We start from the raw sequence: 24,486 nt of genomic DNA, 5'->3' as shown, positions 1-24,486 counted from the left end.
CCATCTCACCTGGCTCCCTCCCCAGGACAGTTGTCACCCTCAGACCTGGGAGCCGGGAGCCTGCTCAGGGACACGGTGGACACGGGGTGTGGGCGGCAGGAGGGTCCCTCCTCCCGAGGAGCTCAGCGGACGTGAAGACCCAGGGACACGGTTAAACCGCTGAAACCATGTTCCAGGCAAACTCTTGGCTTCCTGACACCAACGGGAACCCATCTGCTCAGGAGCCCAGGCTCCGCGTGTCCCTTCCCACAAAGCCTCTAGCCCGGAGTCCTGAGTCCTGTTGCTCACAGGGGGGTTTATTTAAACGAGCGGCCACCCACGCCCTGTCCACAGGCTGCCCAGGACCCCATGAAGCCCAGGTTCAGATGCTGCCACCCGCCTGCCCGCTGTGTGGGGCTGGAGGGCTGGGGACCCGAACGGTCCGGACTTGGAGGGACCTCTGGGGACACTGATTCAGGGGCGAGCCCGCCACGAGCCCACCGCAGCCGCCGGGCTGACCCGGCGAACAGTGACACCTTGTGGGCAGCGCGGGAACAGCTCCCCGAGGTCTCCCGCAAGCCGGGGACCGAGGCCGGTGCGGGGTGCGGGGTGCGGGGGGGCAGCCAGCCTCGGGCGCCACCGGCGCTGCGGGCGGGGAGCCTGGGTGGTGGCCGAGGGCGCCGGGGACCTGCCTCGCGGGGCAGACCCGCGCTGAGCTCACACCGCCCGCGGCCTGGGGACAGGACGTAAGAGGCGTAACCGGACCCAGGGGGCCTGGAGCGGGCGCTGCAGCCCCGGCCGAGGGGAGCCAGGGAGCCGGACCCACTAGCCCAGACCCAGGCTCCCAGGAGCCGTGGTGAGCGGTGGTCCCGTCGCCCCTGCGCTTCCTGGGGCGGGAGGCGGGCCGCGGGGGACAGGCCGTCCTGCGGGGGGGGGGCAGGCCGTCGGGGGGGGGGACAACAGGCCGTCCTGCAGCCCGAGCAGCCGGGGCCGGCGAGCTCCGGGGCCGCAGCTCTGCGCTCGCGCGACGTCCCGCGTGAGAACCTCAGAAGCGGTGCCCTGGGGACCCCCTGCCCCCCTGCCCGCCCCAGGACGCGGCGCAGAAACGCCCCCAGTTCCCCCGCTGGGCTGAGCACCCGGCGCGGGCCGGAGGGGGGACGCGGGGCACCCCGCGGGCGCACGGTCCCGGAGCCGCAGGACACCCGCGGCTTCAGCATCTGGTTTATTGAGTGAAGCAGGAGTGTCTGCGGCGACGCCGCCCCGGACGCCGGGGCACTGCAGGTAAACAGGCTCCAGCGGCGCGGCCGCCGGGAGTCCAGCGCCGGGAGGGCCGGGCTTCTCCAGGGAAACCGGGCGGTCCAGGGGCGGCGGCGCGCTAGGAGGTCAGCTTGGAGTAGCTGGGCGGGGACAGCTTGCGCTTCAAGTACTTGAGGACGTAGAGCGGGAGGCAGCTGACCACGGTGATGGCCGACACCTTCCACATGAAGGTCGCCGTGGTGATGAAGGCGAGGTCTGCGGGGAGACGGGCGTGAGCGCGGGGCGGGCATGCGGGGCGCAGCCCCCGCACCTCGTGCCCCTGGAGGCCCCGCGTGGTCTCAGTAAAACCCGCTTCACCACCGGCGCGGCTCCGCGGGGGCATCGGCCCAGACCCGGGAGACCGGGTTCGATTCCCGGCCGGCGCGCGCGGGGTTACGGCTCCATCCCCGGCAGGGGGCGCGCAGGAGGCAGCCCATCAATGACTCTCATCACTCATGTTTCTCTCCCCCCCCTTCCTCTCTCTCAAATCAATAGACAATATTTTTTAAAAAACAAAAAAAATGCGCTATCTGGCACCAGGGATAAATTCTCATAACAGGAATCATGAAAGCACAGTATCAGAGTATGACCAGAGCCACCCAAGGCCGGTCAGCGGGCGGCCACTCAGGCACCTGTGTGCTGGTCCTGGAGGGAGCACTGGGCAGCAGGAGGGACAGGGAGCCCTGCCCAGAGGACCCAGGCCCAGCTTCTCCTCCCTCTCCAGGGACGGCCAAATGGACTGCAGCAGGCAGGGCTGTCACTGCCCGCCTGTCCTTCCTGCCCCTTGGGCTATGGGACTTTCCTACCGGAGTTTACAGCCTTCACTTCTCCAAGTGGCAGAAACCCGCAGACTTGTCAGAGGTGGGGTGAGGCCTCCTTGGCAGGAGGCACGACTCTGAGACACAGGAGTGCAGGGAAAACACGGGCCTGTGTGGAGGGGTCCAAGCCAGAGGACGGCTGGGCCACAGGCTGTATTTAACACTGTGAAAAACCCTGAAAGTGTTTCCCAGGGGACCAACCACCAATGACTAAAAGGCAGAGATGTTGACAGGAGGGGTCAACTGTCTACGGACGTAAGCAGACTTCACACCTGGAACCCCCCCCCCCCCCCAAACAGGCTTGTGTTTGAAGCTTTCTGCTGTGGGTTTTACTGGGATCTGCAATTTAAGACAATGTGTGAATAATAAAAAATGTTTAAAAATCGGTAACAGGCAATTATCCAAGAACACTCCCAAGGCAACTTACCAAAATATTCATTGAGAAAAGCGAGCGAGGCCACGTAGCAGCCGAGGCTGAGGAACTCGGCCACGACCATCAGCCAGTGCCACGTCCGGACCGTCAGAGCCACCATCAGCAACTCGGTGAGGATGAGGGCCGTGAACGAGATGGCCACGACATGGACAAACTCAGACTCAAAGAGCACCAGCGCCCCATACATGAGGATGCCGCCTGGAAGACAGCGGGGGACGGGTGGGCTTTTACGGGAGACTGTTTGGACTGCACATCCTGTTACTGTGTAAGGAGCTGGAGGAAGGGTCGGGAAGAGCTGGCTGATGTTCACAGCACTTGGAGACACGGGGTTACGTGTCCCAACCTCCCGCTGATTAACGACTAATTTAAACGCTGGGTTATGAAGCATCCGGAGAAGCCATGCTCCACTCCAGTTAGGGGGGCGGGTCTGCGGGTGGATGCACTGTCTGCTCTGCTGGTAATGTCACTTTCAACCACCTCGTCTGCCTGCAACTAACAGGCAGCCAGCAACCTGTGCCGACAGGACTCAGATCCCCCATGTCCCGCCGTCTCTCCCTGAAAGAGCCATGGTGGTGTTAAGAGCTGGTTAACACGTTTCTGGATTTACACTTAATTAGAAACAGGTAGGTTTTTAGGGGACATTCATGGTTAAACAACGCCCAGGCCACTGCGCAGCGTGGAGTCAGGAAGATCCGTGGTGGGAGGGACGATTCACAGGAGCAGTGGGAATGTGATTGCTGGAGTGTATCTGGGAGGAGACAGCCCCGTGTGTGTGCGGGAGCAGCGGGGCGCTTACCTTGGTAAATGCTGACCAGCACCCAGACGAGGAAGGTCTTGAAGGACAAGGACCGGCCCTGGGGAGGGAGAGGGGGTCACCCACCGAGTTAACTGGGCCGGGTAACCCCTCTAGGACCCAGGGCCCCCATCCTGCTGTGCATCACAGCCCCCACTCCATGCACTTGTGGTGAACAGGTGGCTAAGCTGGGGATGTGCCTTCGGAACCGTCCCAAAGCACCTTCCTTTTTTGTAATCCTCACCAGAGGATATTTTTTCCACTGCTTCTCAGAGAAAGCAGGAAACACACAGACACTGATTGGCTGCCTCCCGCACATGCCCCAATATGGGCCTGGGATGAAGCCTGCAACCGAGGTACGTGCCCTTGGCCAGAATCGAACCTGGGATCCTTCAGTCCGCAGGCCAATGCTCTAACCACTGAGCAACACTGGCCAGGGCCAAAGTACCTTCTGAGGTGCACGAGGCAGGGAAGGAACCCCAGGAACCAGTGGCTCTGACTTCCCAGACTGCAACAGCGCCCGGAGAAGCAAGGGCTGAAATGGGTGCCAGCCGGTGTGAGGATGAGGCACGGGGCGGGGGTCGCAGGCGGGCAGGATGACGCTCCTAAGTGTCACGCACTGTGGCTTCTGTTCCGTCTCAATGGTTCGGTTTCTTAAAGTTCCCACTGGGAACTCCCGCAGGGCACAGGCGGCTCTAGTGCTGGTCGCTGGGGGCTCTCGGGTGGCTCCTGCTATCACTGCCCCACTGGTGGTTTGAGCACCTCCACTTCCTGGACTTGGGTGAGGGCGCGCTCCCGGCTGGTGGTGGGCCCTCGGCTCCCGCACACCCATAGGTGTGTGCACCCTGTTTCCTTCTGCCCGAGCCTCATGGGCACAGCGGGCCCTCACTGTCCCTTCTCCAGCTCCGACTGCCAGTTTCTAAGTGCACAGGAGACCGGGTTGCTTTCTCTTTGAGATTCTCTGTTTCCTGGTGCGAGTCCTCCATCAGGGTGCGGCCTGCAGACACCTACAGTCCATGGCTTGTCTTTATGCTTCCTGAATGGGACCATTCACAGAACAGTGTTAATGACGATAAAGTCGATTCATTTCTGCCTCTTGGGATCCTGCTTCTGGCCCTCTGTCTAAAAGTTCTGCCTGAGCTGGGGTTGTGCCCATTTTCTCTGGAAGGTCTGGTCTCACTTTTTACAGCAGGTCATGACCCATCCTGAGGAAATCTCCGTGGAAGGCGTGGGCGTGGGTGGAGGCTCCACTCCTGCCTGTGGGTGACCAGTTGTGGGAACATCCACTGTGGACAAGATAATCCTTCCTCCACTGTTCCTCTCATGTTTGTCAGACAGGCGGATGCATTTGGTTGTATTTCTGGGCTCTCAATTCCAGGCCACTGATCCACAGGACTGTTCACAGCTTCCTGTTTTACAGAAAGTCATCCCACCTCGTTTTTTGTCTTCGGGACTGTTTGGGGTTCTAGTCCCTTGAACGTCCAAGTGAATTTTAGAATCTGCTGGTCAAGATCCTTTAACATTGACTCTTCCAACCTGCGAACATTCACTTACACCTTCATAAAATTTCTTCCTCAGTGGTCTAGTTTCAGCATATAAATCCTACACGTTTTGTAAGTTTCACATTTTGTGCTATTATAAGTAGTGTTATATTTTTTTTCAGACCTCACTGCTAGTCACAGATTTAGAAGTGGTTAGATACCTTTTCCTCGGGTCCTGACCTTCCTGAACCTACTTGTCTGAAAGGTTTTGTGTGCATTACTTGGGATTTTCTACACAGACAACTATGGCACCAGCACAGAAGTTTTTACTTTTTCCTTCTAATTTCTATGTCTTTAATGTCCTTTCCCTGCCTTATCACTATTATTTAAAAATTATATAAGGACACAAATATACATTTTGAAAGTTAAACCATGTTGAGGATGTTCAACAGAAAATAAAGATGGTGAAGGAGCCCCCACTGTTCAATGCCTGGTGGTTCAAAGGCTTTACGAAGGACAGTCAGATATCACCGACTTGATATCGTGACAGCACCACACCCAGATGTCTCTGTAGTTAGCAGTTTATCATGAATGTAAAACCATGAGCTGGGAACTGAATTCACAGCTAAAGTCTGGGATGTTTCAGGAGCACAAGGGCCAGCTCTGCCCCACACTGACTCTCCTGAGGCAGCCCACTCGGCCCTGACCTATCTCAGAGCCCTGGCCCCAGGCCCTGGGGACAGCAGAGCCACCTGCTGGCAGGAGAGCAGCAAGCCCAGTGCCCATCCCAGCACAGCCCTGGAGCCCCACGCGCGATGCAGATCCAGAGCACCATTTTTAAGACCCAGCAGAGGAGGCCCTCGGAGGACACCAAAATACTGCGGTCAGGTCACATGGCTTTCTGTAGGAATGGAGACTCCGTGGTGTTGGGAAGGGACGGAGCAGCCACCTCCCTGTTTAATTGATCAACTCACTCCCCAAACACCCAACTACCCATTGAGCAGACCCGGCGTCCCGCGCGAGGTCCTGGAGGCAGAGCAGTGTGTACACAGCTGTGGGCATCTCGTCAGACGGTGAGTCACACTGGCGATGCCTGGGCCGCTCGCCCCAGAGCACAGACTCTTCACACATTTTGTTTCAAAGCACAGTGCCTTCCTCCCTCTGCCCAGGAGGGACGTGCACTCAGCGTGCTCGGCGGCGCAGTCACTGTGACCGGGCTTCTGCTCAGAGCCCACTGCACAGGCGCCTGCTCTCCATCCTGCCTGGGCCGCCACCGCTCCCCTGGCCCTTCCTGGCTGCCTGTGGGCTGAGGGACCAGAAGCCTCGTCTCACAGGCCTTCACCACCCCCGCAGAGCACTCTCACTGCACCTGCCACAGACAGACTGTTGGACATGTGCTGCCCAGTTACCGCCAGCGACGCCAGCACCACATTCAGACCAACCTGGCTGAGCATCCAGAGCTTCAAAACGTCCCTCCAGCCCAACAGGAAAAGTTTTCACTAAGTCCAGTGCTGAGCACTTTACTGCTACTGTTTCCCAAGGGTGTGACATGTACTAGACTTTTAAAGGCCCACCTACTAGCCCTGGCCTGCTCCGTCAGTGGGTAGAGCACTGGCCTGCAGCCTCAGATGCAGGCTCACCCCCGGCCCGGTCAGGGCACGTGCAGGAGGCAACCAATCAATGTGCCCCTCTCCCCCCTCCCTTCCTCTCTCCCTGAAAACCAATGGAAAAATTATCCTACGGTAAGGATTACAAAAACCAAAACAAACAAACAAAGACACACGTACTATAAAGACAAACAGTACAGACTCTGGATCTTACAGGAAAGGAGCCTGGAGGAAAATGACTAAACTGTTGTCAAGGAAGCTGAGTGCTCTGACTTTGGGAACTAAAATATCCTACACCTTGGTCAGCATCACAGAAATGGAGAGCTAGTACCTTTAACAAGACACAACTCAGTCAGACTTGAACATGGTTCCCTGACACCCCCACATGTGAACGTGGCTCCCCGAAGTCCTGCATATTTAAATGTATCAGCCAGTGGCACACACTATACAGATGAGAGGAGTCAGCTGCTCAGCTGAGGGCTGGTGGCCCTTGAACACATTCCTGTCACTACAGAGTCTCCAATATCCATCAAGAGAAGCTGGTGGCACCACCTAAACCCTAAACAGAGCAGACCAACATGCCTGCTGCCTTGCCTCCAGTGACTGCCAGATGCTGATGGAGCTGCTGAGAGCCCCACGCTGATTGCTGGGCAGCTGGCCTGGGCTGATCTGTAGTGACCTCAACTCAGCTGAGCCGCGGCTGCCCACATTTCCTGGGTGGCTCACCTCATTTTATATTCCACATGAAAGCTCACTTCCCCCAAGTATCTGTGAGCAGCATTAAGTGTCCCTGCAGGCTTGGAAACAGGGAAACAGTCTACTAAAATCACGGTTATTCACAACAGCTTCTGTGGGTTCTGAATCCCTGATCCTGTCCTGTCACTGAGTGGCACTTTGAGATTAATTCAGAACCTTTCCTTCTACTTGTGATATTTACGACGACAGTATCATCCTGACTGAACGCTTGCTACTTTATGTTATTTTACACTATGCTGGTGAGCCAGCTCTATTTCTGTCCCGATCATAAAAGTAACATGGGCACTGTGTGCACCAGATCCTTCAGTAACTCCATGAAGTCAGCTCAGTTACTGGCTGCAGTGACTTGGGGCTGCGGGCAGCTGGTTTGGCAGTTGCCCCTAAGGCTGCTGTTGCCTGAGAAACCTGAGCGGAGGATTTCAGGTTAGCAACCGCAAACCTAAATTTATTCGGGGGTCAGTGGACTTTGTCTTCAGGGTTGGTTCAGGAAAAGCAAGCCTTCTGGAAGATTCCAAAGTCACCACGACTTGTGTTTGGAGAGCTGGGGGTCTCCCACCCACGGAGCTGTTTTCTGTGCTATATAAGATGCTTTCATAGAAAATCTGATGCTGCAGGAATATTTTAACCTTACAGCAGTTTTAGGCAAATGAGTGACTCTTCTGCATAGTTTCAGGGGTGGCCTTTTTCTCGGCAGCATCATCGCAACCATGGCACACGGGTCTTGGGGACAGAAACACATGTCGCTCACACAGACGTGCTCTTGCAGCCCCACTGTGGACAGGTTGGTGCAGAGGGCTCCTGGGACCCTGACTGCTGGGGCGCCTGCCGTGCCCGACAGACAGGTGTGAGCGGTTGCCAGGCGGAGCCAGGGCTCTGAGAAAGGAGCTCCTTCCAGCAGCGGGGGTGAGCGTGTCCTCAGAGTTAGAACTCCACTGTGACATCAGAGTGTCATCACCAACGTCTGAGAGATTACTGGGTTTTGCTGGTTATGTTCCCCCTTTTGAAGTTTAACTTAAAAGAAAAAGACCAAAACTAACCAGAAGAAATGGAAATGTCTGGAAGGACAGGACCTGTGGGGAAACTGCCTCAAGAATGGCGCCTTTCCTCATGGTGAGCGTTCCTGTAAAACACTGGAGTGTGAGGAGGGAGATGGCCTGGCCTCAGCCTACCTTGGTGAGGTCCTTGTAGAGCTCGGGGTACAGCATGGCCATGTCCGGTTTCACATCCTGGTCCAGCACCAGCGAGAACACGGGGAACATGGTGTAGATGGTCGCATACCTGAGAGCCAGAGGAGAGTCGGGTCAGCGTGAGCAACATCCTGCACGACTAGGAACACACCTCTGCCAGAGGCTAACGGTGCAAAACTAAGCAGAACAAACACAAGGTAGCACTAAAACTCAATGCCCATCCCACCACCCAGCACCATGGTCCACAAGCTACACACACACACACACACACACACACACACACACACACAGCACTACGGTCCACAAGCCACACACAGCACCACAGTCTATAAGGCCCACACACAGCACCACGGTCCACAAGCCACACACACAGAGCACCACAGTCTACAGGTCACACATGCACACAGATGGCAGGGCCCACGTGCAATGATCAGAGAATAACACACAGAGAACTTGGGCCCTTTAACTAGCTGCCCCCAGAGGTAGCATCTCCCCAAATGCAGTCCAGCTCACAGCCAGGATGGGGACAGGGACACACAGTGTAGACATGGGGCATCCCTCACCCAGGCCCCCCTGCCACCATTTCTCTTCAGCCCCGGGCCCTGATCTGTTCACTTCAAGGTTGCTGGCTGCCTTGGGGGGCACTGTCACTCTGCCTGATTCCCTGGTGAGGCGTCAGGTGTTGTACTAACACTTCTCCCCTCTTGAGTGTCCGTGGCTGTGAATGTACCAGTCTCTGTGGCCCCGCCGTTCACTGAAGTACATCCGGGTCATTCCCAGTTTCTGGTTAGTACAACTAGAGCTGCCATAGACATTTACTACACAGACTTTTTTTGTAAAAATAAATTTTCATTTATTTCAGTCTCCTTGGTCTTTTAGGAACCTGCCACCTGTGCTCCACATGGCTGTCCGTTCATGTTCCCACCAGCGGTGGGAGGATCCAGCTCCATGTTCGCACCACAGCAGGCGCTGTCAGTTTCCCCAGCCGCTCAGATGGTGAGCAGTGGTGTCTCATGTGTTTTAAATCTGCTTCCCTGACAGGCACCGCCAGGCATCTCTCCACGTATTCTGGGAGGAATGCCGTTCAGTCGGGTCCACCTTGAGTTGGACTGTTCTTGGCTGTGAGGTCATTATAAACCCCTGGGCACGTGGGTGTATACATCTCCCTCGTTCCTCAGAGCTTTCTTCACTCTAAAGGTGTCTCCTCCAGGTGTCCTCAGGCGTCTCCTGATGGGGCGCCCCTGTCACTGGGACTGTTCCTCCCAGGGAGGCGTCTTCTGTCACCTGTTGCAGGTATTTGCCTTTAATTCTCATGAGTTTGATGATGTGACCAAGTGTGTATTTCTTTAGATTTAGGCTGCTTTGGGTTTGTTTACCTTCTTGAATCCGTAGGTTTGTCTTTTGCAAAATCTGGCAAGTTTCTGGACATTATTTCCTTGAGTCCTGTTTTGGCCCTGCCCTCTGCCCTCCTCCTGAGACACTAAGGACAGGAGTGCAAGACCTGTGTTGCTGTCAGCCTGAGGAAATGCAGTGTGTTGCTCCATGCTGACTGCTGTGGGAGAGGCGGCCCGGAGGGCAGTGCATGTCACCTGTCTGAGCTGTCCCAGCTGTGCCTCCTACCAGCTCTGTGGCCTTGAGCAAGTTCGGGGCTCTCTAGGTCTGTTCTCACCTGTGACATGGGGATGCTGGAGGGGAGGGGCCTCAGGACAGTGCAGGAGCCCTTGTGCTCACTGCTACTGCTGTGGGAAAGCCCCGGCCCGAGTGGTGGGCTCTGAGGTGCTGCAGGAGGAGAGTGTCGGGAGAGAGCTGAAAGGGGAGAGGCTGCAGGAGGGCCCCTTGGTCCTGGGATGGTGACGGGCCATTGTGCTCCCTCCTCATGAAGCTATAGGACGCTTTCAAACATCTTGGATCTGACACAGTTCCTGACACATATTATGGCTTTGCCATAAACAGAAATTCTAATTTAACAGCAGAATCGCAAGAGGAACAGCAGACGGGGTCCTCCCCACATTCTCACAGGGGAGCCAACACCACCCTGTGAACCCTGGGCATGGCCTTCAAGACACCTGCTGTGTGGGCTTCTCCACACCAGCCTCCTGCCTGCCACTTACCCCACCATGAGGAAGCCCTGATACAGTGGGACTGACGCGAAGTAGCAGACGGAGGAGAACACAGCCTTGGGGAGAGGACAGGACAGTGGTTAGTTGCAGGCCTCCCGACAGGCCCTGCCTCTCTGTGGAGCCCGCAGCAACCTCCCACCCCCCACCTGCCTGCGCACCTGCATGGTGGAGATGACGAGGCCCCTGTGCATGACGAACTGGCCCAGGGCCGCCGACCTCTTGTAGCTGCTCCGCCCATGCACCATGAGCAGCCGGCCGATATGCTTGAACTGTGTGATGGAGAAGTCCGCCGCCAGCGAGGCTGCCTTCCCCTCCTGCAATGCACAAGCGCCTTGCAAACCACATGGTAGGTTTGCGCCCCAGGGGCACACGTGCAGAGCCCAGCCACCATGGAGAGAAGGCTGAGACACCTGCCAGACGGTGAGGGGGGGCCTCCAGGGCAGGGGGAAGGGCTGCAGGGGCACCTTCCGGGAGAGGCAGGCAGCACCCACCACTGGGAGCTGATGACTGCAAAGGGGCGCTTGCCAGGACACCTGTCGGTATCATAGAAATTTAACAGAGGCGGAACATGGCAGCACTGCCCAGGGGCCTGGCCGGAGATCTCAGGAACCTCAGGACCATGGTCTAAGTCTCAGTTCTATGTAAACACCACCTGCCTGCCAAAGCCACTGAGCATAAGGGAGGGAGCCCCTCAACTGCTCTGCCAACACAGCTGTCAGGTCTTTCTCGGGGGGCCATTATGTGAGCACAAAAGACAAACCCCAAACCACAGTGCAGTTGGCAGGAGACACGGACATCACAAATGACCATGTGCCAAATACGAGAGAGAAGCAGCAGGTCCCATGGGTGGCAAGAAGGTTTGCTGGGGGATGTGGTGACATCTGCAGGAAGAGGCCACAGTGGGGACACTGGGGGGTTCCGGCACTGACTGCTTTGCTTTCTACCTGCATTTCGTCAAGGTGATCACAGAGTGGTCGAGTCACCCCTTCCCACGTGTGCGACTAGGAGCCTGGCACAGAGCTGCCCAGAGCCTGTGCTGACTGCATGTGAGCTTGAGGGACGCCTGACAGGACCCACGTACCTTGCCCTCGATCCCGATCCCACAGTCGGCGGCCTGGATCATGCTCACGTCGTTTCCTCCATCACCTGAGAAGCACAAATGATTGTGATAAAATGGAAAACCGACACATGGCCCTGTTTTCTCTTTCAGCAGCAGAAGTTGTTAGAACGTCGCGTAATAGACAGGAAATCAGCCTGGTGTTGGAGGTCGAACAGAATTTTGCCTGTAAACTTTAAGGTACCAGCTTCCCTTAAATTACACTAGGAGGCCTGTCGGGGCGTGGCCTGGGGTGCTGCATGGAGAGCGCACCTGTGGTGCAGGTGCCCGCACAGGGCGGGGCGTGGGCGGTGCTCACCTATGGCGCAGGTGCCAGCGCGGGGGAGGGGGGGGGCGGGGCGTGGGCGGTGCTCACCTATGGCGCAGGTGCCCGCACTGGGGGGGGGCGTGGGCGGGGCTCACCTATGGCGCAGGTGCCCGCACTGGGGGGGGGGCGGGGCGTGGGCGGTGCTCACCTATGGCGCAGGTGCCAGCGCGGGGGGGCGGGGCGTGGGCGGTGCTCACCTATGGCGCAGGTGCCCGCACTGGGGGGGGGGGGGGCGGGGCGTGGGCGGTGCTCACCTATGGCGCAGGTGCCCGCACTGGGGGGGGCGTGGGCGGGGCTCACCTATGGCGCAGGTGCCCGCACTGGGGGGGGGGGGCGGGGCGTGGGCGGTGCTCACCTATGGCGCAGGTGCCAGCGCGGGGGGGCGGGGCGTGGGCGGTGCTCACCTATGGCGCAGGTGCCCGCACTGGGGGGGGGGGGGGCGGGGCGTGGGCGGTGCTCACCTATGGCGCAGGTGCCCGCACTGGGGGGGGCGTGGGCGGGGCTCACCTATGGCGCAGGTGCCCGCACTGGGGGGGGGGGGCGGGGCGTGGGCGGTGCTCACCTATGGCGCAGGTGCCCGCACTGGGGGGGGGGCGTGGGCGGGGCTCACCTATGGCGCAGGTGCCCGCACTGGGGGGGGGGGCGGGGCGTGGGCGGTGCTCACCTATGGCGCAGGTGCCCGCACTGGGGGGGGCGTGGGCGGGGCTCACCTATGGCGCAGGTGCCCGCACTGGGGGGGGGGGGCGGGGCGTGGGCGGTGCTCACCTATGGCGCAGGTGCCCGCACTGGGGGGGGGGCGTGGGCGGGGCTCACCTATGGCGCAGGTGCCCGCACGGGGGGGCGGGGCGTGGGCGGGGCTCACCTATGGCGCAGGTGCCCGCACTGGGGGGGGGGCGGGGCGTGGGCGGTGCTCACCTATGGCGCAGGTGCCCGCACTGGGGGGGGGGCGTGGGCGGGGCTCACCTATGGCGCAGGTGCCCGCACGGGGGGGGGCGGGGCGTGGGCGGGGCTCACCTATGGCGCAGGTGCGCTTGCGCGTGTGCTGCTGCAGCAGCTTCACGATGCGGGCCTTCTGGGTGGGCGAGCAGCGGCAGCACACCACGGCCGGGCACTGGCAGGCCAGCTCCACGAGCTCATGCTCGTAGTACCGCAGACACACCTGCAACACAGACGGGGTCACTGCCCCGCCGCGGGGCCGCCCGGGGCGTGCGGGGCCCTTTTCCCAACGTCGGGGGGGCGCAGACCCGCCGGGCCCTCGTTCAGGCGCTAACCGTTCACCAGGCGCATCCGTCAAGGTGACGCCGGGAACTACTAAGTCAGGGGCGCCGAGGATGCCTGGGCCATGTTCCACTCAGGAGCCCCTGGTCCGCAAGCTGGATAAGCAGAGACATGCTGGGCCAGCGGGACAGGTGGCCACAGGCAGGCAGCAGGGCTAGGGCCCAGGCTCACCTCCAGGGAGTCCCCGGATATGACCAGCGCACAGTCATGCTTCCTTCGGAAGGCGTTCAGCTCCAGATGGGCCTCCCCTCGACTGGCCACCTGCAGGAAGGGGAGGAAGCCCAGGTTACAGCGTGCGCAAGCTAGAAGCACCGACACACAAGCCCTTATTATGAGCCACAGCGACATCCTTAGGCACGTTATCTAGAACCCAAAAGCGCTCCACACACGGAGTCCTGTGAGAAACGGCTCTGCCCAGCTTCTCCTGCGGCGCTGGGCACACACCCCTCCTTGTCTAACCCTGACGCTTCCTGGCCCGTGGTAAGTGCAACCCAAGCCCCGCAGTTACCACAACACAGTGGATGGAAGAAGCTGGCTTATCCAGAAGAAGGGAATGGCCACCAGGAGCGCGAACTGCCTCACCTGTCAGGACAGGCCCACAGGACGCCAGGATAACCACTATTAAGTCTGTGGTGCGTCCGTCCATACGGGGACTCCATCCAGTGCAGCCAGAGCAGCCCAGGGAGCCAGCTGCTCAGCACATGGGTGACCCGAGGTCAAGGTTTTCAGGATAGCCCGAGGCCCACGCTTTCAATTTAGTAAAGTCGCTCCTGTCTGTGCCACAGCTTCCAACCTGTCCCATTAGTTCACACCAAGTACATGGAGAAGGAAAGGATTTAACGGAGTAAAATCAAGTCATAATGTTGAAATGCCATTAATTTTAGAATGAAAACACTTCAGAACACACTGGTTTTTGATATTCTTTCTGTGCAGATTTTATGGCACATAAAAGAAATGATATATTACAGGACTGAAGTAAATTAAAAGTTTCGTGCGGTCCAAATTAATCCCAGACTCATCTTTAAGTAGGTAGGTTTTATGGTGGAGATTTTAATTTGTGGGGCTATAACACTGAAAAGTCAACAAAAATTGATCTGAAGTTTTATCAGAACCATTAATAATTTAATTGCAAATAGTCGTCTGCAGGGCCTAATTTGCGATGCCGATGCTTCTAAATAAACTGCATTTACATGTAAATTATATTGAAATAACTATTTCTGTAGGTGCGAGCGCTGCATTTAGAGCAGACTCAGACACACACTGTCTGTTCACCCGACATCAATCACGCCCCAAGAAACTTTTATCTTTTGTTTGAATTAAATTAAAAATAACTAATACATACAGTAAACACATAAATTTAGATAATTTCTATTAATTTTCTTTGAGCTAATTAAGGAAGAGCGTTTACTCTGGGAAGGGGGGCAGATTAGACACATCCAACTCTGCATTAGAGCTGGTCCCACAGGGGCAGCTCTGCACCATGTGTGCTGTGAGTCACTTCGACGATGCAATTGGTAGCGATGTGCACCTTCACAGACTGAGCAGAGATGACTGCAGAATGTCTACTTTAAAGCAGATACTTAGCTGTATAAATAATTCTAATGCAACAATAGAAAAGTACTTTTAAATTTAGACAGAACCTGTTTCTATCAAAAAGCAGCTTTTGATCACAGTTAATGCAACTAGTAGAAATCTATTTTTATTGTTTTTATGAATTGAGTAAGAAAATTACAGTGTTTGTCTTTTAAATCTGATATTCAACAATTAGTAACGGCATATACATTCTCACAGAACCACTAGGTTTTAATTGTGAGGTGCAACATTTAAAATTCAAGATTTCGACATAGACTTACGGGTCTGAAGACGTGAATGTCCTGTGTTCTCGACACCAAGTGTGAGCTCTTGGCGATGCAGGTGGCTGTCTCGAGCTTATCGCCTGTTAGCATCCATACCTAGGAGACAGTTTACCTGGTGAGCTTCAACACATCACACTTCATCTCTTAAAAGTGTCTCCTCACAGGATATCTGCCTCCATGTTCACAGCACCACCATTCACAGCACCTGACCGTGGAGGCAACCTAAGCGTCCATCGTGGACGAATGGATGGGCAAACCTGCGGCATCCACCAGGTGACGTGTATGGACCCCGAGGACCTACGCTGAGTAAAGCAAGACCATCACGAAACAGCAAGTGCTGTCCGACTCCACCTGCATGTGGCCCCCGGAGTGGTTGGAGTGGCACAGGAAGTGGACGGTGGGGGCCGAGGCCGGGAGCTTGGTTTTGAGGGGACAGTGTGTTAGACTTACAAGGTGGTAAGTTCTGGAGGGTGGTGTCAGCTGCACGACAGTGTGAACACACTCGTGCCAGTGGGGTGTGCACTTAACATGGGTACGGTGGTACATGTCATGATTTCCACAACCAAAACGTCTCTGTCGTCTGGCTTTGCTAAAACAAGTGGCAGCTAAGCGATGCTGAGGCTCAGAGCTGAGACCTGGAGGCACGTGAGTGACGGGGCTTAGGAATCGCATGGCTGAGGCTGCCGTGCATGTCGAAAGGCAGCGTTCACACAGCCTCGGGTGGCACACCAACGCCTGGGCACCGCACGGTCATTGACCAAGAGCTGGGAGGGTCTTGAGACTCTATTCCAGCCAGATGGCTTTCAGCTGGAAACGGGGGTTTGAAATAGGTGGACAGGTGCAGCTAAGCTGAAAGCTGTATCAGATAAAATGTTAAGTCATACTACTTTTACTGTGAATCATACACAACGCACGGACCATGTATATAACTCTCCCTAGAGTAATGAGAGAAAACCAGGACATTAAATGCATAACCAAAGGTCTGTCTATACATTTTTAGAACAAACTCCCAGTAACTTCCCATCATCTGGACTTTCCAGGTGTCTCATGCGTCACATAGAAACATGCATTTTTGGGAGCAGGAAACAGAAATGTCACACATGCTGATTCTGTGGGTGTGATGGGCTGTGGCTCTTCTCAGGTCTGAGCAGTGTGCTTTTTCTCTCACAGGCTTGTGTTCCCTGTACTGAGCCTGGACCTGGGCTCCGACACACAGTGATGACAGTTGGGAATAAGAGTCACAGGGAACATGAACGGCCACACTGCAGGCCCGCGAGCAGCCCTGGCAGCGGACCTGTTGAAGTAGCACCCGGGGTTTCAGGGGGCGCGTGAAATCAGTCCCCATGTCAGGGAAGGGAATAAGGGGGTGTCTCAACAGGAAATGTAAGGTGAAAGAGAACCCCAGAAAGTCTTACCAAGTTCAGCCGGGAACTGATACAAGTTCCCAAATCTTTATATGGAGCGCTGACCACCCTAACCCACGGCTGATCTCGCACAGACAGGTAAGGAAGAGACAAGTCACAGCACGGTCGGTGGGGCATCTCCTCTAACAACTGCCCCCCTTCCCCCACAGCCAGGCCCAGATCACTGCATGCCTGAGGCTGAGTGGCCCTCCTGGCACGCTGGGCGTCCGTCCCTGACGCGGCTGAGAGGGGCGGGCGCAGCGCTGCCTCTGACCCTCCGCCGTCTTGCTGTCCAGCTAGCCCCTAGCTTCTCTCCTGGAGCAGCTGTGCTCTTTTCTTTCTCGCAATTGCAGCCCCAGCCCCGCAGTGGCGCTGATGTAACTTCCCAGCATTCTGTAAGGGAGCCTTGGCTTCACGGGAGCCGCAGGTGAGGAAGCACCTTTCTGGAGCCCCGGAGAAGCTAATGTCTCATGTGCTCGGAAGGCGCACCCGTGAGGAGGAGACGGCAGCATGGCGGTCAGGCCGTCACAGGGAAGCCGCCAGCAGACCAAGGACAGCCGGTACCTTGATGCCCGCGTTGCGCAGCATCTCCAGGGTGGGCCGCACGTCCGCCTGCAGCCGGTCCTCCACGCCCGTCAGGCACAGCAGCTGCATCTCCCGCTCCAGGCTCTCCACCACCGCAGCCACCTTCAGCGCCCGGTCGTGCACACTCAGCTTCGCCTGCAGGTAGCGGCTCTGCACGTAGGTTAGACAGACAGCTTGTACATGTGTGTCCCCCGTGTGCCCGCGACATGGCCTGAGTGTCGGCTCTGAGGACAGAGACGGGCTGTGCTACTATCATTTAGGACCTGTGAACACATGGGAACTCACAGCACTAAGGAGACCCTCAGTTCCCACTCCCGCAGACTGCAGGAGAGGCGGGAACAGGACAGGTGGGGACTGATTCCTGATGCTCCCAGCGTGGCCACAGGCCTCACAGTTTCCCAGGAGCAGAGCTCACGTCCACAGGAGCACAGAGCCCCCAAGGGACACTGTCTGTGGTGTGGGGAGACCTGGTCCGCTCACCTCGAAGTCCTGGTACTGCTCCTCCGTAAGCGCCCTCTTCGCGACCACGAGGGTGCGCAGGCCTTCCCGGGCCATGTTTCCACACTGGAAGAGAGGAGGCAGGTCACGGCCTCTCGTGTCAGTACCGGGGCGCGGGGCACAGTAGGGCTGGCATCGCAGCGCAGCTCCCGGATAACACGCACGTTCTTTCCCACCTCAAACCAGACTTGTCAGAAACGGTCCCGGGACACTTAATCCTATGCCCTCCCTAGCGGCCCCACCGCACGGGTGACGGAAGGGGGCCAAGTGGGTTTGCCGACACTCCTGCTGGTTCCCCGGTCCACTAGCCTGACGCTCAGTCGCACCTGCAGCGGGAGGCCGACAGAGCGACAGGAAAGCGACAGAGGTCCTATCGGGGACGGGGAGCCCAGGGCGTGGCGGTGTGCTCATCCTTGCCCCAGCACTCCTACTGCCCAGTTCTAACTCCTGCGGGTGAACGGCCATTGTCAGCTGCGCTACGTCCGGGACATGGTTCTGGGTCTGTGCAGACTCCGCTGCAGGGTGGGTAAAACTGGCCCTTTCCTTTACATGACAAGTTAAAAGTGTTGGTGTTTCCCGTTGTTTTCCACTAGTTTTTAATATTCAGAAAGCACAAGTTTATAGGCAAGACTCCAGCCTGGGGCTTGTCTGAGACAGGAGCCTGACCAGCCCACAGGGACCCGGCTCCCAGCCGGCTGATCCCCCCAGTGAGGCCTCAGGCTGCGGGGCGGGGGGCAGAGATTCATAGGGGAGGACGGGGGCGCTGAGGAGACAAGGCACAGGGCCGTTAATAACGTTCTCTCTGGGAAAGACAAGCTGCCATTATCTGTCTGGTGCAAGACATGTATTGACTTGACCTCATAAAGCTAAATAAAGTAAACAAGTATTTTATAATTAATTGCACATCATTATGACCAAAAGTAATTTTTATGGCATTTTACTAGGTCTTTGGGGAATTTAATGTATTCCTATCCCCGACTGAATCCCAGTCCTGAGGAGCTATTGATTCACGTTGCCAATACTGCCGTGGGGGTGGCCCGGCACCGACAGGCCCCCTCTGAGCCCGTGGTGGGGAGATGCTGGAGCAGAAGCAACGCGCCAACAGGCCTGCATTTGTAACGGAAGGGCCTTGGTTTTACTTTCAAATCCAGCTTCTTATTAATACATAAGTGTAAACGACAAACACTATAACCTCATGGGGCCAAATACAAATCACATTTGGTGAGGGAGAATGTGATGAATAGAGCACTGGTTATGTTTACATCTTTCTTTATATTTTTAAAGTGAATCCTACGTACGAATCAGAATTAGATTAAGATTCTAATGAAAACCCCCTGCAAATAACTCAGGTTACAAAATGACTATATTAAAATATAACTTTGGCTACATATTCATTATTATTTCATAATCTTCTGCGTTTCCCCTCATCTTCCCGGGGCCGGCCTGTGCGTGTGACGCATGCACAGAGCCCAGCACAGCGGCTGCCCACCACCGGGCCGCCCCGCGGGCTGAGAGGCGCTGCCGTCACCCGAGACAGCACAGAGGGAAACACCATCTTGCAAAACTACTGCGTCGGGTTTGAAACCTGGCATCGCAATTTACTCCCGGGTCCCAGGTCGACCGGCTGGGAGAGGACAGTCTGCTGTCTGCTCGCTGAGCTCGGTCCCCGCCAGCGCCGCCGTTACCTCCTCCTCCAGCCAGTCGTTGTACTGGACGATGGTGGACATGACGGCGTCGGCACCTTTCATGTAGAAGGTGATTTCAGCCGTGGACTCGTCCTGCGAGGAAGGAGAACAAACAGGCAGCTTAGGCACGCTGCTCCCCCAACAGGCTCGGAGCAGCGTCTCCCCGCGGTGCCCTGTGCTGCGCCCACCACACCCCTTCCCACAGACTGCGTGCCCAGGCCCAGGCGCAGAGGCCGAGACCACGGCTGCAGACCTTGAGATGCTACACTGTACTCGGAGTAAAAGTAGTTACTGGACATAAGCCTTGGACTTAATTCTCTCCACTTTTCATCGTCTGGTTGAATAAGCTTCCTGTGTAGCCAACTTCCAATATGTAGTTTTGGCATTTGTTAAAAATTCAACGGGGGTGTATTTCAGCAAATTATGGTCATAAGTCATTCTTGCTTTAGTTAAAGCAGGCTCCCGCTGTTGAAAACAAAACAGAGCGAGGACATGACACCTTTCACCGGCCCTGCCTTGGTCTCAGGAGAGCTACCTGAAGTCACCCCTTTCTCTGTGCCAGTCACTGGCGGAGGAGTGCGCCTACCCTGACGATGATGCCCATGCGCTTGCCCTCGGACGTGAAAGGGAACATCTGCAGCACGCAGTAGGTCAGGATCTGGCCACCAGGCGTCCTCAGCTGCATGGATGTGAGGTCTCTGTTGACCAGGGTGAGGCCGACGCTCTCCGTCCACTGCACCAGGGCCACCTGGGGGAGACCAGAGACAGGTGAGGCCACTGGCTTCCCCAGAAGGGAAGCAACAGGCTGGCGGTAGGAAAGCTTGCCGAGAGGTAGCCAATTCACAGAGCTCACTGTGCTGAGACGTGGGAGTCTGTGGCTGTGTCAGTGCTCACTTGTAGTAGCATCTCCACAGGCCAACGACAGCAGGACAGAGCCCTGGGTCTTGCTCTGAGACCACAGCTGTGGCCGAGTGTGCTCTGGTGTACCAGCCGCCCAGAGCCAGGGCTTAGCGGGCACACGGCCAGAGGGCTCAGCGCTGGGTGGGCACTTGCTACTCAGCTTTCCAAGGTCCTTTCTGAGTCCAGGAGCGGATGGGAGAGTGAGCCATCTGATTCCCTGTTCATCTGACCTTTTTCTAAAATTAGAGATAAGCTGGTGACTGGTTACCTCTATGGCTACTGTGTCCACATGTAACATTTGAGTTTGTAGGAGAAAAAGCAGCAAAGGGCATGCTCCTCTGCTCCACACGGCGACTGTACTGCACAAACATTCCCTGGGGTCTCGTGAAGAAAGTCAACAGACAAGGAGGACTATTGTATCAGGAGGGCGAAGACACACACCTGCGCTTCCATTTTACTTTCTATGCACTCAGTGCACCAGACTTCAGCCTTTAAAGTTTACATAGCAGAGTTAGCCTAAGACAAGTGGAACAGAGTAGTTTTAGGAAAGCAGGAGTGAGAGAGCCTGTGGGCCCCAATGAAACACACCGGCAGACACCGCTTTGTGCTCTGAGGACTAACACAGGGAAACAACTTCCTTGAGAGGCAGACTGACCTCGTCGGGGCTGGAGGCCTGGTAGGTGCGGTTCTCGTCGCTGAAATCCTGGTCCACCTCCGCGTACTCGGTCTCCCCGGTCGTGCTGGCGCGAGACTCGTACACCGGCGTCACGTTGTGGCACAGCGCAATGGCAGTCACCGCTTCGTGGACGCGGCTGCTCACACTTTTCCTAACCTTGGGGCCCGAAGCCTGGGCTTTCCTTGGTGGAGTTGAACTGGTGGTGTTCCCACTGGCCTGAGAGTGCAGCTGTGAACACGGAAGCCACACGCTGAGAATGAAGCAAGCTGACACCAGACCTGTTAATACCTACATCTCATACACCAACCAGCTAGGGTAAGAGGGGAGCCTGGTGACTCCCCGGCCTGGTTCTGATCTACATCACACCTGCTGGTAGGATAAGGTTTATTGGCCCGTGGCAAAGGGCTTTGGTATTTCCCAGTCGTCAAGCACCCCAAACTATTTGCTATAATGCTAACATCTGACAGTTTCCTTTACTAGAGTCACTCTAACTGTGGCATTAACTTGCTGAGTCCTTCATAATTCCTGTTTACTCACTACTTCTAAGAGCAGAATAAGTTTGAGAACAAAATACTGGGTGTCTCCCCAAAATGTATACACACTTTAACAGCTGAGAGCTCAATTTTGAAAATGAAATGTATTTTAATAAACACTGTCTTTCTGATTATTCAAAGGGTGTGTGTACATTTTTGGGGAAACCCTATAGAATGCTGTATGATACAACCTCTCATTTTTCTTACAAATGTTCTACTTAACATGGCATAAACCTTTGCTGAACACGTAAATCAACCCAGCCTGCTGCAGTCTCTGGAGCCGGGGCCCAGCTCTGCAGGTCACAGTAACCGACACTCCCTGCATTCCTCTCAAAACCCTGAAGTAGCGGCCCACTTAGTGTGGGTGTCTGCTTGGCTCTCCCACGCTCAGCTGCGTTCAGGGGACTCAGCTCCCCGCCAGGCGGGTGACTGTTATCATTCCACCTCCTGCTCAGGGAGGGACACGCCCCTGGCCCCGCAGGACTGTCAAACAGTTCTCCAGGAACTCGAGTTACCGTGAGGGCCCTCCTAGTGCCGAGCCTGCCGCCTTGGACGGGCGCGCAGAGCCGCTGAACCGTGACTGCTCTGCCCATCAAATTACAGTGCTGCCTAATGGAGGGTTTAACGTCTCCGCTCAGCTGCGCGCCTGTCAGCGAGCGTCAGCCCACATCTGTGTTCTGCGCGCACCCTACCCGTACCAGAGAGCTCGCCGATGCCCGCCTTCCGCAGGAGGCCCTGCTCGCTGAGGGCTGCATAATTTAATTCCACACAAATCCCATTATAGACGTGCCCTCTACCACCAGTGCTTCCAGTGGGAAATATAACCAGGTTACAAAAGATCCGTGCACGTTACAGCAGACCTAGTAGGCTACTGTCTTCTACTGTCATCTCAATAATAAAGAACATAAGGAGTAAAGTCAATTTCACATAAAAAGTACTGTCTAACCAAGCAATCAACAGATAGCTTTTAGTTAAAAAAAAAAAAAAAATTTTTTTCAGTCCTCTTAGATGGGAAAATATTAAATATTTGCTATTTTTATATAATGACATCGTTTCTGCTTTTACTTTTTTCCAGTAAAATCACTTATTTAGAGTTATTACAATCATATTCATGGATAATATAAATCATTTTTGAAAGAAACAGACATCACCTGGTACCATTTCAATTCCAACACAGGTTACTAGGAGAGGGAAAAAGACTTTTTAGATTTTTCTTCTATTAATAAATACTCTGGATTACAATACACTATTGAAATGAGTAACACCTGAATTAATAAAGTGCTTGGTTTTGAGTATCTGTGCATGTGTGTGTGTTTGTAAGTGTATAAACTCTGCATATGATAATTATGTACACGATAAATATGTACACACGTGGTAAATATGTATACACACGATAAACATGTACACATCTAATAAATATGTACACATATAAGACTGTTTCATTTGACAGCATCTCAAAAGTAAAGTATATGCAAGTGCATTCAGTGCAGTCAGCGCAGACCCAGGTGGAAATGGGTGATACAAACTTAAGAGTCTGCCAAGTCGCCTGCTTTGGCCCCGAGGGAGCCCTGCAGGGCAGGACCAAGGTGCACTGAGCCATGGCTGCCCTGGGGAGTGAGGTGTACTCTGACCCTGACACACCTTGGCTCATTATCACATGGGTGACTCGATTCTACAACAAACCAAGCAAGAGGCAGAGGAAAAGCCCAAGGAAGCAATGACTCCTGACACAGACGCAGCGTCACATGCAAGCATCCTCAATTCCCCTGGCTGCTAGGTGTGATGCTCTGAGTCAGTGATTCCAAGTCACAGGATAGGTAAAAGGAAATCCAAAGGAAGGAAACACACTACCTGGGAACAGAGCTATGGAAATTGTGGAGCTTAAAAATTAAGCACTGGAAAATGGTCTATCTCCAGACCCTTCACAGACCTCAACATGACCTGCACACATGCGCTGGCCCCGACATGTCCATGTCCAAGGTCAGAAGCCTGGAATCTCAGGACCCCAGGCCAGACTCAGTGGCAGGAGCCTGCTGCCTACACGACAAGCTGTAACCGCCAGGCTGCACCCCGATGTGAAAGCACCATTACTCTCACATGATGGTGCGGCCCAGTGAGAAGTCGAGATTTGGGTTATGTCATAAAGGAGTCCTTATCTATTAGACAGCCAGACTGAACATTTAGGTGGAATAACAGGGTGTGGGAGTTTCACTGGAAAACCAGGGGTGGTGGAGCGCGAGCAGCCCCACAGTGCACTGCACCTGCTGACGTGCACACCAGGCACACGGGTCTAGCACTGTGCTTCCTACTTCTGTTTACTGAAAGGGTGAAGAAGGGAAAGGGCATATGAGGAAGTCTCGTTAGTTATGAAGAAACACGGAGGGGATAAGAAACGTTTGATGAAGATTCTACTTAGAAGTCTTATTAACCATGTTAGCGAAATAATTTTACAAACAGCTAAGAAAATTCAACATGAGCAAGGATTCAAGGCCATGACGCCTTGTTTGCTTCCACAGTTTAGAGATGCCTATTTAAAACTAGTGCCCAACCTGCCGCTTGATTTATAAATCAGAACCGATGACACACTCATGCTTTGCAACAATGGGAGGAGTTTGCTAGAGTGCAGACCAGCACCTGGCGGGTCACAGGAGGTCTGGCGGCTTACCTGTGCATAGGAGCTCCTGACGTGGCTCTGGATCTCATCCATCGTGTCTGTCCCATAGGACACAGTGCCCAGATGCAGCCGCTTAAATACCATTTCGTTCTGGGTGAGAGTTCCTGTGACAGAAGGAGCAACAGAACGTGAGTGCATCCAGGTGGCCCATGAGGACCGTGGCTTCCCTCCCTGACACACGGCTGCCGCCACAGCCTTCTGCTCCAGGACAGTCTCCTGAAATGTGAGTTGCCACTCTTCATTTTACTAGTGAGGACAAGCAGTCTCTTCCCAGCATGCTGAGCTCCTGTCTAACAACTTTAATGATGGGAAGGGGCCTAGTTCTATGAAGAGTCTCCCCTCTGCCTTTCAGTTCAGATCTGTTACTTAGTGCAAACTCCATTTTGCAGGTTCTGGAAGCGACCAGCACAAAGCTGCAACACTGAGCCACAGCTTTATAATCACATAACAGAGCACTGCCCCAAACTAGTGTGTCTATCAATCATTTAAAAAACAGCAACCCTA

General features: G+C 55.4%; 1 protein-coding gene across 1 annotated transcript in view; it reads right to left on the bottom strand.

Moving 5' to 3' along the window:
• Positions 1-275: 275 nt before the first annotated feature.
• ATP9B (ATPase phospholipid transporting 9B (putative)) overlaps positions 276-24,486 on the bottom strand; it is a 120,227-nt gene continuing 96,016 nt past the window's right edge. Inside the window, exons 14-29 of the mRNA XM_081150216.1 lie at positions 23,974-24,086; positions 20,755-21,003; positions 19,786-19,947; positions 19,200-19,292; positions 17,497-17,580; positions 16,996-17,166; positions 15,026-15,124; positions 13,344-13,433; positions 12,909-13,053; positions 11,552-11,616; positions 10,629-10,784; positions 10,462-10,526; positions 8,333-8,441; positions 3,323-3,380; positions 2,521-2,724; positions 276-1,491 (exon numbers count right to left, since the gene is read on the bottom strand). Coding sequence (XP_081006342.1) covers positions 1,355-1,491; positions 2,521-2,724; positions 3,323-3,380; positions 8,333-8,441; positions 10,462-10,526; positions 10,629-10,784; positions 11,552-11,616; positions 12,909-13,053; positions 13,344-13,433; positions 15,026-15,124; positions 16,996-17,166; positions 17,497-17,580; positions 19,200-19,292; positions 19,786-19,947; positions 20,755-21,003; positions 23,974-24,086 — 2,000 coding nt within the window. The 3' untranslated portion in view covers positions 276-1,354. The remainder of the gene's footprint in view (positions 1,492-2,520; positions 2,725-3,322; positions 3,381-8,332; positions 8,442-10,461; positions 10,527-10,628; positions 10,785-11,551; positions 11,617-12,908; positions 13,054-13,343; positions 13,434-15,025; positions 15,125-16,995; positions 17,167-17,496; positions 17,581-19,199; positions 19,293-19,785; positions 19,948-20,754; positions 21,004-23,973; positions 24,087-24,486) is intronic.

Source organism: Miniopterus schreibersii (assembly GCF_964146895.1).
Source record: "Miniopterus schreibersii genome assembly, chromosome: 10".
In the NCBI taxonomy this organism is placed as follows: domain Eukaryota; kingdom Metazoa; phylum Chordata; class Mammalia; order Chiroptera; family Miniopteridae; genus Miniopterus; species Miniopterus schreibersii.
The sequence above is the reverse complement of the archived record's forward strand: the minus strand, read 5'-3'. Positions and strand labels throughout refer to the sequence as shown.